The sequence below is a fragment of the Heloderma suspectum genome, chromosome 10, assembly GCF_057233095.1.
Source record: "Heloderma suspectum isolate Gila_16-S chromosome 10, 16-S_ref, whole genome shotgun sequence".
Classification (NCBI taxonomy): domain Eukaryota; kingdom Metazoa; phylum Chordata; class Lepidosauria; order Squamata; family Helodermatidae; genus Heloderma; species Heloderma suspectum.
Window position 1 is genome coordinate 10,718,811 of NC_139467.1, and position 14,136 is coordinate 10,732,946.

A 14,136-nucleotide genomic window follows, 5' to 3' on the forward strand; every position below is an offset into this window, starting at 1 on the left:
TGCCATTAATTTACATTGTGCCGTAGAGATCAGTAAAAATGGAAGGACAGGTCCTTGCCCCAAGGCGCTTAGAATCTTAACTCCGAAATTGGGGGAAACAATGCATGGAGGGCCAAACCCCACCCCACCCCAAATACCAGCATGTTTTAACGTAAAGCTCTTCCTTCCTATAACTAAGCATTAGGAGAGGCACTTCAGTCTTTTAGAATGGGGGAAAAATTGCACAAAATGGGGGAAAGGGGTGGGAATACAGATAAGGGGCATGGCCTTCTGGGGACCCCGGGGGCAGATTGGGACCCCGGGGGCAGATTGGGACCCCGGGGGCAGATTGGGACCCCGGGGGCAGATTGGGACCCTGGGGGCAGATTGGGACCCTGGGTGTCCTGGGGTTCTGCACCCCTGTGCTAGAAGAAGGCAAGCGAGATGGACCAGACAACTGTAAACAGGGAAACATATGCTCTCCTTTCAATGGCATGTACATGGGTGTCATTTCAGGAGAGGATTAAGACTGCAAGGTTAGTGTGAATGGCTGTGTAACCACTTAAGCCTCTTTCCCTCTCTTCATCACACATATCTGGCTTGGTTAGTCCTGAAGCATGGGCTGGGGTGTGGGGAAGGCCAGGCAAGAAGGGGTCCAGCCCTTTGGTTCCTACGTTAGCTCTCGGTGGCTCTCTTAACTGCCTTCCCTTCCTGCAGCTCTGTTATCTGCATGTGGACCTTATACTATCCCACCTCGGACCCAAGGAGGCAAAGAAGCAGTTCATGGAATTCTGCCACACGTTCCTGGACAAAGCTGGGGTGAGTGAGCTGTAGGGAAGATCCCTTCATCATGTTGTTCTTGCCCCCCCCCCCCCGCCCAAGGTCTTGGTAGCTGCTGGGAGGGAAGGAGGGAGGGCTCAGTCTCCTCCCGGACCCAGTGGAGGCTGTTGGCTGTGATGTCAGTGGGGCGGTGAATCTGCTTCAGGTTTCAGTCAGAACTCTGAAACCCGGAGCGGATTCACTGCCTCACTGACATCGGGGCCAGTAGCCTCCACTGCTAGACTGTGTCGATTTCTCCTGTATTCATTCTTAAGTTTCTTCATTAATCTGTGATTTTAAAAAAAACCAGCACAAAAAATTATATTTAAATATGTATTTAAAATGCATTTTTGAATATATTTCCTTACAAAATCCACATTTATAAACATGTGTTCTCTGTAATGATTTGTTTCTAAATGTATTTTATCTGAAAATACTCGTCTTTATACCCATTTTGGACAGTTTTTGAGCTGAGAACTCAGTGGTGTAGTGGGAAATCTTGAAGGGCAGGCACTCACCATGACGGTCTCGTAGCCACACCCCCAAGAAGAGGCCAAGATGCAGGCTGCTTTGTTGATCCATATTAACAAACCAGTTCTAGCAGTTTTCTTCTCCATCAGGAGCAGGCCCTTTGGTAACGCTAATGGGTCTTAATTGCCCATTCAAAACCAGGCCATCCCCAAAGCCTTTGCATTACAACAGGGAACAATATATACTGTGAGGATTGCAGCTAAGGTTAGAGGGAGCAGGGAAGTCTGAGCTGGGTGGCAGATGACATCAGTGTCCCTGCTAATAAAAAAGTGCTGGTGCTGCATCCCTGTGAGCCCTGGCTGCACTACATCGCTGTGAGAACTGCATTGCAGAACTCGGCCTCAGTTCTGTTCATGGCCTCTCCTGGTGTCAGGAGCGTGCAGTGTCCACACGTGACAACTGAAATGTGGCGTTTGTGCATAGCAAGCTAGGGATGATGGGGGTTGTAGTCTGACATAGTTGGAGGGCACCAGGTTCTGGGAGGCTGGTCTGAAGCATCCCTTAGTCCACCAAGGCAGCTGAGCCAAATTCCTCTTTCCCTCTCCATGCCTGGACTGCTGGGCTCTCTCCTATTTACAACAGTGCAGGGGGTGGCAGGATAACTCTTATTGTATGCCCAGGGGAATGGGGCAGCTGAGCCTACACTTCCCATGAGAATGTAATAACTCTCGCTGCATCACATCAGAGGTCCAGCGTGCCCACTCCCATGGCTTCCACTGGCTAGTGGGGAGCGAAGGCAGTGGTCACCCACTGTTCGTCTCCAGCACAATCAGTGATGTAGTGAAGCCAGGACTCACAGGGACACAGTGCCAGCACTTTTTTTTAATTATTAGGAGGGATCCCGTCGTCATCTGCCACCCAGAATTCCCTGTTCCCTCTAAGCTTAGCTGCATTCCTCACAGCAGCTGGAGGCAGGGGAGAAATGAATTCCCTCTGGCAACAATATATTGTTCCCTGTTGTAATGCAAAGTATTTTTTCAGGTGTCTTAATGGGCGAGTGAGACACTCTAACTTTACAAAAGACCTGCTGCTGATGGAGATGACAGCTGCTAGTACTGTTTTGTTGATATGGATCAACACCGCTGCCTGAATTTTTGGGCTATTCTTGGGGTGTGTGGTCTGTCATGATGAGCACCTGCATTTCAAAATGAACCACTACACCAGTGCCAGCATTATAATGTTATGTGTGTGTTATACTGCTTCTGAACGTGTAGTTCCATTTTGTGGCTGATAGCTGTGGCTAGCTTTGTCCTCTGTGAGGGCTTCCTCATGGCACAGTATTTTTCCCTGCTTCTTCTAAACTTTATGTCTGATCTTTTCTGCAGTTGCTGAGGGTCCCCATTCCACCACATGTACAATTCGAGCTAGGTAAGAGGCAGCGTTAATGGTGTGTGTGTATGTGTGTTCGTAGATTGTTATAGATGTGTTTGTTATAGATCGACAAGGAGTAAAGCTTCATTTCTTCTACAGCAATGAATTTTGCAATCAGAATATGTTTGATGCAAATTAATCACTTAGATGGTATTTTTACATAATTCTAATAATGTCCTGGGAGACTAAGGCGAGTAAAGCAAATACAGGGTTATGGGGTACTGGGCTGCAGCATTGTGGTCTGTTTGCTTGCTTGTGTTCAAAGAGCAAGTTTCTAGCTCTTATGGATGTGCAAAATGTGTGGGCGTTGCCTGGGGAGGGAGGTTCTGTGATGAATAGAATTTCCATTGGTCAGGCATTAAGAGGGTGGGGCTTCAGTGCTCTCCTTAGTTTGTGACCCCTCCCATGACCAGCAGAGGCAGAAATAAATTATGTGAGTCTGCTTAATTTTATGTATTTATTTTAAAAAATGTTTGGCCTCCTTTCAGGGTAGAAGCCCTCCCAAGGTGGCTCACAGCAATAAAATACATAAAAACAGTTAAAATACTAAAAGTGATAAAACATGAACACCTAAAATAGAAAATAAAAGCAACAATAAAAGCTGACAATAAAACAACAGCAACAACAGCAGTCATATCAAGAGAAGGCCATGGTAAAATAGTACGTTTTTAAGGCCTTCTTAAAAGCCTGTACTGATGGACCATGGTGGACCTCTGATGACAATTTGTTCCAGAGATGGGGGGCCACTACAGAGAAGGCCCTCTCATGTGTGGTCACCCAGCTAACTGCTCTCATGGGTGGGCAGATGAGAAGGGCCTCTCTGATCTTAAAGTGCAGTCAGGCTGATATGGGTGAAAGAGGTCTTTCAGGTAACTTCGTCCTAAACCGTTTAAGGCTTGGATAATCTCTGGGTTGCAGAATTCAGCTTTTCTTTGTGAATATTTTTTTTTAATTTTATTTTAAGCATAGAGAACACGCAAAGCTTTGCGTGAGCTGCAGGTCTAGATGAGACTGCCCACGAGGGAGGGCATGGAAGTTGTGGAGCGTGCAATTTGGGGTGCGGCGTGACCGTCTCCTTGCTTCTTCAGCACAACAGCTCACAGAGCCTGCGATCTTTTCCTTGCACAATACAAGGGCAGATGAAGAAGGGCCTCTTGGGGGGCTAAAATCTTGGGAGTCGGTGCCATTGATCACAAGGGGACTTGCTTGCGAGTAAATACATCTATAGGGGAGCAGGCATTGACCAGCACTTGTTACTGCAGCTCGCGAAAGCTTGTCACATAATAACCGTGTTTTAGTCTCTCTTCTGGTTTTTGTGCCGCAAAACTCTTTGTCGTTACTGCTCCAGTTTTGCTGCCTTTCCGGATAGTCGCCGCAGTCCAAGCCGCAGCCCTGCCACTTTCCCTAGTTCCCCACCCACCTCCCCCATCTCTTGGCTGTAGCTCCCCCTCCTGGCTTTTGCTGCAGCTGTCGGGGGGCCGCACCCAGCTAGTGAAATTGTGTGAAAGGCAGGAAGTGGAAGGGCTTGAAGAGTGACAGGGAGGGCTACTGATCTCTTGCTGCCCTGGCCAATTGATTAGCTCATCTGCAGCGGCAAAGTAGCCCAGCCTCTTCTCTTGCCACGGTGGAGGGGTGGGGGGTGGGGGTGGAGAGCTAGCTAGTAGGTAGTCAGCTGGTCCTTCAGCCTCCTGGCACCATCTAGTGGCCATGCCTGCCAGTTGCAGCCAACCGCTTGCCCAGCTCTGCCCGCCTTAGTAAGCTCTCTAGCTTGTTCTCGGAAAGGAAGCCACAGTGCTACTCGAACTCATCATGGTGGTTAGACAGTGGGGTGGGGGATGGGAGGAGGATGGGACGTGCAGGTGGGCTTTTTGTTTTAGAAATGGTGGAGAGAAACGCCACTGTTTCCTGAGATCTGTATACTCTGTGCTTAAAATAATAGCAATCAATACTACATGATTGTTGCCTGTGGTCAGTGGGAAAGAGTTCTGAGACCCCACTCGCTGATATTTAAGAATCCAGTTCAGCACTGCCAGTTCCCCCCACGCACACAAAGATCGGGTTTGCACAATCACGGAGGGAGAATAAACCACAGAGGCTTATTTTCCTTCCCCACACGTGCTGGTTGCAAGCCGCCTGACTTGCACAATTACCCTCACCAGGTAAAAGCCATGGCTTTCAGGGTGGTTTGGAAACCAGCCCAACCCAGCCACCCACCCTTGCTGGGTTCAGACGTCATGGCAACTTGCACCCGGCAAGGGTAAATATGGTAATTAAGTAGCTCATGACTGGCACGTGGAGGGAGGGAAAATAAGCCACCATGGCTTATTTTCTCTCTGTGATTGTGCGAACCTGCCCATACATTCCTGAGATTTCACCCAGCATTGCCTACACACTTAGATCTTTATCTCCATAGCCATAAAGACTAGAAACTTCAAAACACATGTGGAGGTGAAAATCCGGAAAGTAATTGTCTACAGTCAGAGATGTGCTGAATGCATGAAGCCCATGTGCTGGCAGAGTGGCTAGTCCCCACCTCCTATACCCCTACACAGTAGCTTTTCATGAGCATTTCAGGGGTGGCGCATGCCCATGCTGTTGAGGCCCTGTTCATCCTCTCTCCTGTGAACGTATAAAGCAGCCATAAGTTACACTAGGTCAGACGGTTGGTCCACCTAGCCTATTGTTGCATCCTCTGATTGTGCGCGGGTCTCTAAGGCAGCCTTTCCTAACATGTTTTCCTAGCATGCTGGATGGAAATTATGGGAGTTGCTGGCCAACACCATCTGGAGGGCACTAGGTTGGGGAAAGCTGCTCTCAGGTCACAGGTAGAGTTGTTTCCCAGCCTTGGTATTTGAGATCCTTTTCACCTGGAGATCCTTGGGACATTCTGTGTGCAACAGGTCCTTGCATCATGCACCTTGTGAAGGTGAACAGCTGCCTGAAACCCAGAAACAGCTGTGACTCTTTCCCCCACCCCCACCCCCGTTGGAGGGCACCGTATAGAAACAAACCAGCTTCACCACCCCAGAGATGGCTACATTGTACTACTGGGGCAGACTGCTCTGCTTCAGAAGCATCTTCTGTCTTGGCAGCAAGCCTGGCACAGCAGCATCCAAGCAGCTGCAAGCGATTTGCCTGGATGATGCTGTGTTTGCCGGAATCACAGAGGAGATACCTCCCCTTGGAACGGCTTCCAAATCCTCCGACAGTTCTTAAGTTGGTACTGCAGGCCGGTCCCTTTTGTTTATGTTGCGGGCCAGCTGCCAGGACAGCTGGGGGAGCTTTGAGGAGGTTTATTCTGAGTTTGTGTGGTGCCCTTTTTTCTTTTCTTTTTTGCTTTTGTACAAATATAGCAACAAGAATTCCCCTCTGGACATTAAGGACGCAAACCATGAAAGGAAGCACAGATCAGCTTGGGTTTGGGAGAGTTTCTAGGACACTCTTGCGGCAAGCGCAGATGTGACATTAGTGTGGGGACGCTAGCAGGAGGAGGAAATCGTGGTCATGATGTTGTCGGAGGAAGAAGGGGCTAAATTCTGCAAAGTCGCAACCCTGCCACGTGTTGAAGAGTGAAGACTTGAGTGTTGAATCTGCTACAATTTTGAGGATCATTTTTTCGATTTAACACCCACCCCACCCCAAGTTTCTAGTTCTCATGATGTCTTACATCCTGCACCCTTCTGTGCCAGCAGTTCATTCTTTCACACTTACCATATTTCTAACAAGTAACAAGAACATCCAATTTCTTTTTTAAAAAAATGTGTTAGTAGCAGATTGCACACTAAATACAGTATGCAAACTCAGTCAACCTCATGCGCTGGTGTAGTGTAATGGCTGAAAGACTGAGCTATGAGCCAGGATGATCCAGATCCAAGTTTTGCTTCTATCATGAATTCATTTAGGCAAGCTGAAGTTGTAGTGCTTCAGCCCCCAACCCCATTCATCTGCAAGGTGGGGATAATATAGATCTGCCTTATAGGGTTGTTGCAAGAATGACTGAGATATGTGAAGCATGTTGGACACTCTAATGTGCTGTATAAGTGCTAAATTATTATTTAATATTAAAGAAAAGCAAGCTTCTGTTCTAATTCTCACGATGCCTCAATTTCTCTACTTGCCTAGCGGTTCCTTATTGTATTTCCTATTGGTACCCTGTCCACTCCAAATTCTTTAAAAAATGGTTTGCACAGACATATGCAGATTGCACATATGAATTTGCATATTATGCTCTTATTACTAAATTTACAACAATGCGTCCTCCTGGCAGGTTTTTTTAGATGTAGGATTCCACATTCTTGTGTCTCCCTGGAGCAGCAGGAATGCTTGTAATTTGGACTGCTTGAATGTCTGGGCATTTGCTAGGAGGAAGGTACCTGGAGCTGATGCAAAACAACTGGAGTTTCAGGGAGAATTCTCCTGCCTTACAGAACTTACCTTGGGTTGTGAAACCAGGCTTGTCCCCTTGGGTCCCAAAGCCTCCTATAACTCCATGCCTAGTTCTGCCACATGCCTGAAGCTTAGGGCAGAGATGAAAAACCGTGGACCAAATCTGGCCCAGATGGCCACACACCCTTCCCCTTCTCCCTGATCACTTATGGTTTGGTGGTTTCCCAGCTTTTGTGTGTTTTTCCCCCATTCTAAAAGGCTGAAATGCCTCTCCTAAGCCATAGTTACTTGCAGTAAGAGCTTTAAGCAAAAATATGCTGGCATTTTTTTGTATTTTGTTCCTGCCCACCACTGGAATGGTGGTGAGAGCTTCTCTGAAGCTCTCCCCTGAGAGCTTCCCTGAGAGCTTCTCTGAAATGGAATTTGGCTCTCAGGCTGAAAGAGGTTCAACACCCCTGGTTTAGGGCCCTTCTCTTCTTCTTCTTGCAGACCGAAACAGGCCTGAACTTCTTCCTGATGACCAGCAGCGGAGATACTTGCAAGATATCCAAGCTTTCCAAGAATCAGAGATTGCCCGTCAGCTGGAGGACTTCAGGTCTGGATCCTGGGGCTCTGAGGAAGTGGCAGGAGGACTCCGCAGAAGACAGGATGGGCTTGGGTTTGAGAAGGCAGTGATATTTGGGAAAGGCTTAGAATGATGATGGCCAGGCTCTGGGTCCCAGGGGAGCAGGCCATGTTAGCCCAAGTGGGCCAGAAGCAAGTGTGCAGTCCAAAAGAGGGCAGGGGTTTAGTTCTAGAGGAGCAAACAAGAATTGGATGAGCCAGTGGCAGGTGCATAGTCAAAACTAAACGGATCAAGCTCAAAGGGGGCAAGTGATTGGGTAATGTCGTGATGGTATCAGTGGCCTGGTTCGCACATGACACTTAGGCCTCATTCACATGTATTGTTAACCCATGGTTTATTTAAACCATGGTTTGTTGCCTTACCCAGAGTTTGTCTGACATGATCAGACAAACCACTGTTTATTTTCTCAGTCCCTGGGTTGTTTGTTTCCCTCCTCTTTCACCTCCCTGTATCCCAACTGCTTTTGCAGCATTGCAGTACTGGCATGTAAAAAGGCTGGGCTTTTTTTTTTTTTTACCACTCTTGCCCGCTGCCTCTGTAGCCTGGCAAAACAACTCATGATTCTGAGTTTGCATGTAATGACAACCCATGGTTTAAACAGCTCACACATCACAAACCGTGGGAACCCAAACACAAACCATGGGAATCTTCATGGGTTGTTCGTGGTTAACAACCCAAAGTTAAACCATAGTTCCAGGTTCACATGTAACAACAACCTGTGATTCAACAAACCATGGATAATGAAACTATGGTTTTATGTGCAAAGCGTGTTAAAATCTGATGTGTTGCTGTTTCCGAATAAATCCCTGCAAACAAACCATGGTTAGTTAACCAAATGAAAGCTATGATTTGTTGTGGGCTTACAAAGTCTGGCTTGTCCAAACCATGGCTTGTCGTGATGTCTGAACCCAGAACCATGGCCTATCCCTGACTCACTTGTGCTGCTGTCCGCCCTGAATCAGAGGCATGCCCAACAAGAGCAGCCTGAAAATGAAACTGCTGTGAAAGCTGGCAAAATGGGAGGGAAAGGAACAAACCAGAAATAGGGAAAACAAGCTGTGGTTTGCTCATCTGCAAGACAATTTATGGCTAAAGCAACAAGTCATGGTTAACATAAACCATGGCTTAGCATTACATGTGAATGTAGCCAATGGCTGCTTGGACTGAGCAGCTAGTTCTGAGGCTGGAGCTTTATATGGCCTGGTGAGCTGGGATTGACCCTTGAGGTCAGCTGACTAGATGCTTAGGCGGGCTGGTACTGCAGCCTAGATGGTGCCCTTGAAGCCCAGAGCTCAGCCTGCTGGGCTCACAGTCAGAAGAGAGTGCTAGTTGCAGAAGAGGTAAGGGGATGGATCCTGACTCCTGTGATCCCCAGTTTGAGACTTGCCCTGGGCACTCTGCTGGCACTTTAACAGTGGCCTTCAAATTTTTACCTTTTGGGGAACACTTGCCATAGCTGTTTTTTGCTGAGGAACCTCTGTGTCTCTGTCACTGAACCCCTGTGTGTGCCAGGAGATTCTGGGGTACATATAGGGCATACACTGAATTCCCACACTGCCCTGGTGTTGGGCCTCAGTATGTCCAATCAGTGTGGAGTTCATGCCTCAGAATAAGCCCAACGTTTCCTGCACGTGTGCACTCCAGCAGAAGGGTGGGAGCAGTGGGTGACTTTTTGTTCGGCGCAACCTGTCCTCTGCCACCAAGCTTCTCATTAAGGGTCCCCGAGGTATCCAGAAACACTGTTAGGGAAAACCACTGGCTTTAGGAGGGACTGAGAGTGTAAACTGGGGCCAGGCGACTCTGCTGGGGAGAGGGGAGGGTGGGGGGCTTGCCGTTCCCCCTGCTTGATTTAGTTCCAGATGTATATTTGTGGTGGGACAGAGTCCTAATGGCTCCTGCTTTGATTCCTGCAGGGAAAAAAGGAAGATGGGGATGACACCAGGGGAGGCGGAGCTTGTTGAGTTGGAAGGCTATCGGACCAAGGACAGGAGCATCCGTGACGCCAAGGAGAAGCAGCTGGCGGAGCTGCTCCTGGGCAAACTAGAGGAGATGCAGTGAGTGAACATCTCCGTACTCACCCCCAAAGCCTGGATCAATGAGCCTCCCTGCCCCTTTCAGAGCCAGATGAATGGTTCCTCCCAAGCTGCTGCCATTGGGTCTGCCCTCCCCGACCCTATGAGCCTATTCAGTGGACTCCTTCTTCAAGGGCCAGTCCTTACGTAGCCTAAAGAGCACCATCCATACACAAGAGAAGAATCAGCAGCGTTGGAGAGAGCCCCAAGTTTTACAGAAGTGCACAAAATATTTGGAAAAATGACTTCAGGGAGAAAGGACCCCCCCCCCCTTCTTTGGTTGAAAGTTCAGTGGGGACTGAGCATACTGGTTGAATCTTGGGAGAAGAAATGGAAAACTGTGAGGAGGACAAGGACCCGGGAGTGGAATGGAGTGTCACGGCAAAAGCTGGACCCTGAACAGGAGCATTCTACGCTGTGACATGTGTGGCAGTTCCCACTCATGGGCCCTGTGTCCCTCTCCCCCCTTTGCACCTATTTGTGGACCATGCCAATAGGCCGATCCGTTACTGGGCTGGGAGGAAAAAATTATCTGTCCATTCCGTACCCATATTCTTTCTGACCTTTTGTGCCTGGTCAACAAAACCAGAAAGGCCTTCCTGCTTTAGTCTACCTTTCCCTTCCTATCTAAATTTAATGGACCTCTGCAGCTTATTATTAACCTTAAGCAACCCCCCCCCCCCGCTGGCCCCGCTGGTCCCATCCAAGCTTCCCATTCCAAACCAGGAAAATGGGTTCACCCAAATTAGTGTCTCCATCCATCACAGAGGCCCTGTTCTCTCCCGCCCCTTTTTCCCATGAACTGAGCTTCTGTTTCCTGGCCCTCATCCCATTTGCACTGGGACCAGGGCCAGGAATCAGCCTCTTCCTCTGATCTCTCATCTCTGAGGAACAAGGGCTGTGGCCACAGCAGACCAACTGCAGCCTCCCCCCACCCTTCGCTGCCAAGTTCCTACCAGATAATAAGAACCAGCTGTCGGGGGGGGGGGACTGCGGGGGAGGAAGGAGAGAGACGTCCTCCACCCATCCCTGGATATTGCCTCCTCTTGCATCATCCTTGCAGGGTGTATAAATTCCTCTTGCGCCCCCTTCCCTGGTTCAATTGCTGTATCCAACTTGGTCCAGCGGCACGATCCAGCTGTAGGCACCTCTCAGCATCCTACACCACAGAACATGCTTATTTGCTTTTTGACTGTTGTTCTCTTACCAAGCAAAGATGGGGCTTTTGCACCGGTGAGTTTAAACATACAAGGGGCGGGGAGAGAGAATCCTCTGCGATGCAGCCGCCTCTAGGCTGGGGAGCAGCTTTTGCACAGAGAGGGCTGGCTTGCTCCCCTCAGTTATTTGAGAGGCCACACAGGTAGTTTGGTGGACTAGGGAGATCCGGGTTCAAATCCTTGCTCGGCTGGGAAGCCCTGCTGTGTGACTTCGGGCCAGCCACGATCTTGCAGTCCCATCTGACTCCTGGGCTTGTTGTGAGGATAAAATGGCAGAGCCCCACATAAGCCACCCAGAGCTCCTTGGACCGAGCAAGGGACTCAAATGTAACTAGCGAAATCGATGTGAATTTCACAAGCCAATCTCTTTCTGTCTTTTTTTCCTTTTCTTGATTCCAGCCCCACCATTTCTACCGACGAGGAGAAAAGGTGTGTATGGGTGTGCAATGCTGAGGGTTGCAGAGGTGGCTGGGTGGGATGTGCAGGGGTGTGCAGGGCTTCCGTTTTTCCACTGAAGCCTCTGCTGAGCGCCACATCACAAGTGCTGCCGGATGTGGCTCACAGCAAGCTTCATTCTGCCACTGCTCAGGAAGTGGGGTGGGTGGGCGACTGGGGCATGCAGTGTGTTCTTTTAACCCTTGAGGCACCAGTCTGGCGTGCAGACAGAAGGAGCTGCCTTCTCCTGAGTCAGACCATTTGTCCTTGTAGCCCCAGTACCGTCTATTCAAACTGACGCTATGTCTCCAGGGTCCCGGACAAAGGTCCTCAGCCTTGTTACCTGCTTTGTTTCTGAACTAGAGATGCCAGGGATCGAACCTGGGGACTTTCTGCATGCAAAGTGTCTGCTTTGCCCTTCTGATGAGGATTCTTGCTGCGCCCTCTGCTGTCTGTTTATCTGCATGCATCTTAGGTTTGGAAGGAGGAGGCCCCCTCCCCCCCCCCCCGATTCCACTTATTCTTCCTCCCTCCTTGGAGAAGAGACTCTGGTTTGCTCTATGAGGTCTCTACACTTGTTGGTAGGGGCAGGTTTGAATTTGAGACTCTCCTGTCCCTGCCCATTAGAGGTTTAATGGAAGTGCTGGAGGCAAGTGTCTCATGCGGGGGCTTGCCACAGCTGTTTGTAGCACAACCCCCACCCCCCACCCCACTACCCATGGTGGTTTGCTCTAAGTATTGTGGCTGGTCCACAGAGAGAGCACCCCTTGCCCCTCCACAACCAGCCGAACCTCCATTGGAATTATACCCGGGGTGGTTCTGTATATGTAACTCTCTGTAGAGACTTTGGAGTGTTGACCCGTGAACAAGTGTGCATGGGAATAGGCTTTTCTCCCCCACATACACACATGCGTATTTTTACATAATACCTTCCCAAAGCTGCAAGAAATGTTGCATATGAACTGGCCCTCGGGTATGGTTTCTGAAAATTGGTATGAGAAGGTGTTTGTGTGAGTGTGTGAGAGTGTGTATGTGTTGGGGAATGAGAGAGATTTTATTGTTGTACATCGCCCAGAGTGGCTGGGTGACCGGCCAGATGGGCGATTAATAAATAAATAAAGAGATGGCCTAATTTTGAACTGGGGCTCAGGCCTGGAACAGAATCAAGAGCCCTTCTGATCCCTTGAGGAGTGCCTTTCCTACAGAGAAACTACTGTTAATTCCCAGGTCTCTGGGCTGAAGGTCACAAAGAAGAGAAAAAGGTTCTCAGGATACAAAACAGAATTTATTATAAGAAGCCCAACATGTTTTGACCTTTTTTCTTATTTTAGGCCTTCTTCAGGGGGTAAAGAAAAAAGTCTGCAGAATTTTTTCAGCAAAAGATTGTCTCCTGTGTCAATCTACTGGCAACTGACTTTTTTCTTTACCCCCTGAAGAAGGCCTAAAATAAGAAACAAGGCTGAAACGCATTGGGCTTCTTGTAATAAATTCTGTCCTGCATCCTGAGAACCTGTTTGTCTTCGTTGTGATCTTCTTTGGATGTTCACCTTCTTCTGTTTTCTCTGTGCTGAAGGGGCAGAGGTTCCCCAGCCAGGGTGGTGCAGTGGCTTGAGAGATCCAGCTTTAAATGCCCACTCCACCACAAATGTCCCCGGGGTGACCTTGGGCCAGGCGCTCTCACACGTACATGCTCTCGGCGTAACCTACTTCGCAGAATGGTTGTGAGGATAAAATGGGCAGGGCCATGTGTCCTGAGCTCCTTAGAAGAAGGTAGGTGGGGTAAAAATGTCATAAATAAAGCAAAATAGTTTCCAGGCATGGTTGGCCACTCTTCAAGAACCAGTCATGTGCGGCATGATGCTCAGAGATCCGAGAGGTGGGAGAAACAGCTGCTTCCTAGTTCTCCCCAGAGCAACCACAAACTGACTAGTAGTGCCCAGTTATGGTTAGAGGTACCAACTTCTTTTTCTGGCAGGACTCATGCATCTTTTTACAGCTGTGTGACAGGTGAGAACATGACAGGTGATGCATGTTCCAGCCGTGAGGTCTTCACTTGTTGATTGTCTGCCCCACAACTGTTTAGGAACTTGGCCAAAGGGGTAAAAAAGTGGCAGCCCTAATTGTGGCAGGAAGCTGAGACGTGGGTGGGCACGGGAGTGGAGGGATCTGAGCCAATGCTTGACTGGATTAACAAAACTCCTCTTGCAGTCAAACGAGGGTTCTCAGGACATCTGAACCTCTGCCACTGCTTTCTGGAACCACTCCATTTCTATTCTTTTCTCTCTCTCCCTGCTCTGGTCATTTAGCTCTGCCATTTTCACTGCCATCGTGACATATATGAAGCACCTGGGGGTTAAGACCAAATCGGCTGATAGCAAGAAGTCCAAGGCCAACTTCTTCCGCAAGAAAGTAAGTCAAGATTTGAAACCAGGAAAGGTGAGTGTGTGGATATGGATGGGCTGTTGATACTGCAGGAGATCCAGGAGCAGCCTACGGAGCCATGGCAGGGGGGTGCCCATCCATAGCCTCCCTCCCCCAAATGATCTTTGGCTATTGGGCAGTATAGAAACAAACAAACAAACAAACACATAAATAAAATAAAATAAAATGATCAGCTGCCCCGAGAATTGGTGTAAAAATTGACTTCCTGAAAGTCGCAGGTTTTGTTTTTTGACAACAGAGCTTCAGCTTTGCAGAGATG

The 14,136-nt window shown here is 48.8% G+C and overlaps 1 protein-coding gene across 9 annotated transcripts in view; it reads left to right on the plus strand.

Moving 5' to 3' along the window:
* ARHGEF1 (Rho guanine nucleotide exchange factor 1) overlaps window positions 1-14,136 on the plus strand; it is a 60,398-nt gene that overhangs the window by 15,340 nt on the left and 30,922 nt on the right. For 8 of the 9 annotated variants that reach the window (XM_084815078.1, XM_084815070.1, XM_084815072.1 and 5 more), the window contains exons 5-10: window positions 697-798; window positions 2,655-2,697; window positions 7,576-7,681; window positions 9,625-9,765; window positions 11,400-11,429; window positions 13,742-13,844. In XM_084815078.1, coding sequence (XP_084671204.1) covers window positions 697-798; window positions 2,655-2,697; window positions 7,576-7,681; window positions 9,625-9,765; window positions 11,400-11,429; window positions 13,742-13,844 — 525 coding nt within the window. The other variant, XM_084815079.1, reaches the window with a different exon arrangement.